The sequence below is a fragment of the Mandrillus leucophaeus genome, unplaced genomic scaffold (genome assembly GCF_000951045.1).
Source record: "Mandrillus leucophaeus isolate KB7577 unplaced genomic scaffold, Mleu.le_1.0 Scaffold544, whole genome shotgun sequence".
In the NCBI taxonomy this organism is placed as follows: domain Eukaryota; kingdom Metazoa; phylum Chordata; class Mammalia; order Primates; family Cercopithecidae; genus Mandrillus; species Mandrillus leucophaeus.
Genome location: NW_012105853.1, coordinates 1246251 through 1252250, shown reverse-complemented (window position 1 = coordinate 1252250; position 6000 = coordinate 1246251). Strand labels below are relative to the sequence as shown.

The 6000-nt window shown below is 48.3% G+C and overlaps 1 protein-coding gene across 1 annotated transcript in view; it reads right to left on the bottom strand.

Annotated features, from left to right (window-relative positions):
- The window catches only part of JPH2 (junctophilin 2), a 77261-nt gene that overhangs the window by 46622 nt on the left and 24639 nt on the right, over positions 1 to 6000 (bottom strand). Inside the window, exon 2 of the mRNA XM_011997672.1 lies at positions 6 to 138. Coding sequence (XP_011853062.1) covers positions 6 to 138 — 133 coding nt within the window. The remainder of the gene's footprint in view (positions 1 to 5; positions 139 to 6000) is intronic.

The following is a 6000-nucleotide window of genomic DNA, read 5'->3' as shown; positions in this document are numbered from 1 at the left end:
CGTTGCTGTGCTCGCTGCGCAGGGACGACAGCGACGTGCGCAGCGGCGAGCGCACCACCACGGCCATCCCGTAGGGCACGCTCTGGCGCACTCCGTAGCCGTGGCGCATGCCATTGGTGAACTGGCCTTGGTACGTCCCTGCGGGCGAGGAGAGGGCGCGTCAGTAGGCAGAACGACGGATCCCCGCATGTGCACGGTGGCCTGGGAGGGCAAGGGCAGGAGTGGGCAAGGCGGGGTGGGACCGAGAAAGAGGCGCACGGCCGTCTGAGGGTCAGAGTGCACAGTGCTATGAGTGTTTGAGTCTGCTAGAGTGTGCAATAACACGAGTGGGTGAGCCAGGAACGATGGTAGGAATATTTATGTTGGTGGGAACACGGCAGGGTCACAAGTCGTGAACGGATAAGCCAGTGAGTTGACATAGTAGTGTGAATGTTGGAGAGCATGGGTTTGTGTGTGTATTTGTGCAAGATCGTGTGTACAAGACACCTGTGGGTATGCATATCGGTGTCTTGTGATTATATAAGATCATGAGGCGTGGGAAGGTGGCTCATGCCTGTAATCTCAGCACTTTGGGAGACAGAGGCGGGTGGATTGCTTGAGCTCAGGAGTTCAAGACCAACCTGGGCAACATGGTGAAACCTCTCTCTACAAAAACATTAGCCAGGTGTGGTGGCATGCACCTGTGGTCCCAGTTACTAGAGAGGCTGAGGTGGGAGGATCACCTGAGCCCTGGAGGTTGAGGCTGCAGTGAGCCATGATTGTGCCACTGCACTCCAACCTGGGCTACAGACCGAGACCTTGTCTCACACACACACACACACACACACACACACACAAATCATGTGTTGCAGGGCAGTGTGTGCACAGTGGGGTGAGTGCCTGAGATCTCATGGAGGTGACATTATGGATGTGTATGAGGTTCTGAGTGTGCAAGGCTATCAGAATGCCAAAGAACAAAGTAATACGTAGCACTCCAGGTTGAGTGTGTGAGGTGATGGGCATCAGTGAAACTGAGACACTGAGACCATATGAGACCATCTGGAGGAAGGCTAGTGGTGTATACAAGGTGTCGGCAACTTAGGCCCTGCATGTACACAAGTCCGTGAGCTCCTGGAATTGAGATGCTTTATGTAAGTAGCCATGCGAGTCTTACATGCGTGGAGAGGCAGCAGAGAGTAGCGGTTCAGAGCACAGACTACAGAGCCAGGCTCCCTGGGTCCATATCCTGCCCCTGCCCTTACTAGCCATGTGACCTTGGGCAACTGACTTAACCTCCCTGTACCTTAGCTTCCTTATCTGCCAGAGGTAATAACTGCCTCTTACCTCCTAGGGTTTTTTTGAGGTTTAAACGAGTTAATGTCTCCAAAAAACTCTGAAAGCAAAGATACATATGTGATACTGCGATTCTACAAAATTGTGCTCACGTGTGAGGTCACCCGAGTTGTATGACAGGCTGATACACAGCTGCCAAAATAACTTCATCCTTCACCCCCATCCTGACATGTGGTTCTCCCAGGGCTCATCCAAAACCTTCTCCTATTCTCTCTAGATGATTGCATCATCTAGTGTTTTTAAACTGCCATTTATGTCCCGCTGACCCCATATATCCCCAATCCCTTCCCCTCCCCTCGGTAGCTCCAGATGTCACCTTGGAAATTTGTGTTCCCTTAGATAGTACACAGCCACCTCCAGCTCACATCTCCCCTCACTCACCCCCCACACACCTAGGCCACAGTTATGGTCTTCCTCTCCCACAGGAGTGCTGCTGAAAGGCAGTTCTCTGCCTTCATCTTTGTACCTCTAGCATGTAGAACAGTACCTGATACATAACGTTCACTGCACCGAAGGCAGAAATTCTGAAGCTTCTTTGTTTTAAACACAAGCTGATACGTTCTCCCTGGTTAACAAAAACCAATAGGTCTTCCTCCTAATAAATGTCCAGGAGCAAGATGGCTGAGTAGACAACCAAGGAAGGCACTCCTAAACTCACCCCAGCAGACCTGCTGTTGCACTGCTCTTCCCTCTTCCTGAAACTCTTTTCCTCCAGATATCCTTCAAGTCGTTGCTCAATGAGACCTACTTTGACCCCCAGTGATGGCTAATACTGAGTGTCAACTTGATTGGATTGAAGGATGCAAAGTATTGATCCTGGATGTATCTGTGAGGGTGTTGCCAAAGGAGATTAACATTTGAGTCAGTGGGCTGGGGAAGGTGGACCCACCCTTAATCTGGGTGGGCACCTTCTAACCAGCTGCCAGCAAATACAAAGCAGGCAGAAAAATGTGAAAAGGCTAGACTGGCTTAGCCTCCCAGCCTACATCTTCCTCCCATGCTGGATGCTTCCTGCCCTTGAACATTGGACTCCAAGTTCTTCTGCTTTGGGGCTTGGACTGGCTTCCTTGCTCTTCAGCTTGTGGATAGTCCATTGTGGGACCTTGTGATTGTGTGAGTTAATAATCCTTAATAAACTTTCTGGCTGGGTGCGGTGGCTCACGCCTGTAATCCCAGCACTTTGGGAGGCCGAGATGTCAGGAGATCGAGACCATCCTGGCTAACATGGTGAAACCCCGTCTCTACTAAAAATACAAAAAATTAGACAGGCGTGGTGGCGGGCGCCTGTAGTCCCAGCTACTCTGGAGGCTGAGGCAGGAGAATGGTGTGAACTCGGGAGATAGAGCTTGCAGTGAGCCGAGATGGCGCCACTGCACTCCAGCCTGGGCAACAGAGCGAGACTCCATCTTGAAAAATAAATAAATAAATAAAATAAACTTTCATATACATATGTATCTCCTATTAGATCTGTCTGTCTAGAGAACCCTGACGAAAATACCACCCTGTTTAAAATTGCAATCTGCTTATTTCACATTGTGTGCCTTTATCAAAACATCTCATATATCCCATAAATATTTCATATATACATCTATTATGAACCCACAACATTTCTTCCAAAATTGCAATCTGCCTGCACCCCCACCACCCTGCTCACTTATCTACTTTTCCTTATTTTTCCTGTAGCACATATCACCTTCTAACATACCATATGACTTGCTTAGTACATTAATTGCTTTTCTCCCTCTGCTAAAATGGAAGCTCCATGAGGGCAGGGATCTTTTCTATTTTGTTCTTGGATGGATTCCAGAACCTGGAACAGTGCCTGGTACACACAGGTGCTCCGTTAATATCTGCAAAATGGCTGACTGACTAAACCTGTTCAAAAATTCCATCTCATTGGGTGACCTTGGCAATTCCTTTTCTTAACGCCTCCATTGTCTGCCTGTCAATGATGTGTTGGGTGAAGAGCTCTCCAAGGCTGGACCTAACTCTGAGATGCTGAGCTTCTAGGAATTGTTGCACTGTGACTCTGGAGGCGAAGGAGGGCACATCTAGATGCTTCCACACTGCCTGGTCCCTCCCAGCACACACACTGAGCTCAAGATCCCACTTCTACCCCACCCTGCCCCTTCTGCATGAAGAGCCCCCATTAAGGATCCAGAACCCCCATTAAGGATCATGTGCAATGCTCACTAAACCTCTCGACAGTCCTGTGAGGTGGGTTCCAGGATAATGCTCATTTCCAGGAGGATGCTGGTGATATGAGAGGTTAAGCAATTTGACCAAGGAAATGGGATCCAAGCCTAAGTCGGTCTGATGCCACAGTGTATGCTGCGAGCCCATGGCTCTTAATCCTGGTGTGCATTAGAAGCACCAATGAAACTTTAAAAAGAGAACAACTGATCCTTGGGCTTCACCACCATCAATTCCAGTTTATTCTGTTGGAGAAGGTCCCTAGTCCTTCCAGCCCCTCTGGACAGCAAGAAAGAACAGCCAGGAGGGAGAGACACCTGGGCTCTGTTCCCTTCAATGACCAGCCTCAGAAAACCAAGGATCATGGAATATCAGCACTAAAAGGGCTAAAGAGCAATGGAGAGAGACAGAAATGGAGAAGAAAGCATTGTGCATGATCTCATAGAGGAAGAGGCAAATATGACCTCTATTTCATAGGTAGATTGATGTTCAGAGAAGTTATGTGACTTGCCCAACGTCACACAGTGAGAAAGGAGCAGAACTGGGATTTGAACTAAGGTCCAACTTAAGCTAAGGAAGTGGGAAATGGGATTGTGTGGCAGGTGCAATGAACAGAAATATAAGAATGTGGTATAGCAGATGAAAAATGGGAAGCTGGATAAATGGGAAACCAATAGGTCGCATTTCCCAAGCTCATTCACATATGATCCCATTGGATGGAGGCTGAGGACAGAATGGAATGTGGAATCAACCTGGCTTTGAATATCATCTAAGCTGGGGAACCTTGGGCAAGTTCCTTCTTTTGATTCTCAGTTTTGTTTTGTTTTGTTTTTGTTTTTGTTTTTATTTTTTGAGACAGAGTCTCGCTCTGTCGCCCAGGCTTGAGTGCAGTGGCGCCATCTCGGTTCACTGCAAGCTCAGCCTCCCAGGTTCACGCCATTCTCCTGCCTCAGCCTCCAGAGTAGCTGGGACTACGGGCGCCCGCCACCACGCCCAGCTAATTTTTTGTATTTTTAGTAAAGACGGGGTTTCACCATGTTAGCCAGGATGGTCTCGATCTCCTGACCTCGTGATACGCCCGCCTCGGCCTCCCAAAGTGCTGGGATTACAGGCATGAGCCACCGCGCCCGGCCTTGATTCTCAGTTTTTTTATCTGGAAAATGGAAAAGTAATATCCACTTTCCAGGGGTCTTTTGAGGATTAAAAATGAGACAACAAAAACTGGAAACAACTCAAGTATCAATCAGCTGGTACAAGGATAAACTAACACAGTGAAGTGCTAGTCAGCAGGAAGAGAGAGCAGGCTACTGTTACATACAGTGCATGAATGGGTCTCCAAAACATGCTAAATGAACAAAGCTAGAGATGAAAGCTGTGTGATTCCAGTTACATGAAAGTCTCAAAAAAAAAACAAACCTATAGTGCCAGAAAGTGGATCTGTGGTTGCCAGGGACTGAGGGTGGAAGGAATCGAATGCAGAAGGGCACAGGGAAACTTTCTGAGTTGATGGAAATATTCTGCCTCTTTTTTTCTTTTTTGGTCGGGGAGGGAGGTTGGGGGATGGAGTTTTGCTCTTGTCACCCAGGCTGGAGTGCAATGGGTATGATCTCGGCTCACTGCAACCTCCGCCTCCTGGGTTCAAGTGATTCTCCTGCCTCAGCCTCCCGAGTAGCTGGGATTACAGGCATGCGTCACCACCCCCAGCTAATTTTTGTATTTTTAGTAGAGATGGGGTTTCACCATGTTGGCTAGGCTGGTCTCGAACTCCTGACCTCAGGTGATCCACCCACCTCGGGCTCCCAAAGTGTTGGGATTGCAGGAGTGAGCTACTGCGCCTGGCCAGATGTTCTGCATTTTGATTGTGCTGATGGTTTACACTAGTGTGTACATCTGTCACACCCGTACATTTCAAATGCATTTTATCCTATGGAAATTACACCTTGCTAAAGTTGAGTTTGTAATGTAAATAAATAAATTGTAAAGAAGTTTTTCAGAAAAACAAACACACAAACAAACCCAGCATAGCATTCTGCAAATATCTGTCAGGAAAGTTGTCAGCTGTACTTTCCAAATGAATCCAGAATCCAGCCGCTTCTTACCACCTCCACTTCGACTAGATGGTGGTCTGTGCCACCATTCTCTCTCACCTGGATTTTCATAGTCACTGCCACACTGGTCTGCTGATTCCACCCTTGCCCCTCTATCCATCCCTAACAGCAATCAGAGGGATTTTGTTCACATGTATTAAGTCAGATCACGACACTGCACTTTCCCTTCTCACTCAGAAGAAAAGCTGAAGTCCTTAGTGACCCACAGGCCTTACCTGACTTCATCCCCGTCACTCCTCTGTGCTCCTCTCCCCGCATCCTCCCCTTTCCCTCCCTCCACTCTTGCCACAAAGGCTGCTTTGCTGCCACACAGGAGCCATGGAGCCACCTCAGGACCTTGGTATTGCTGTTCCCTCTACCTGTAATG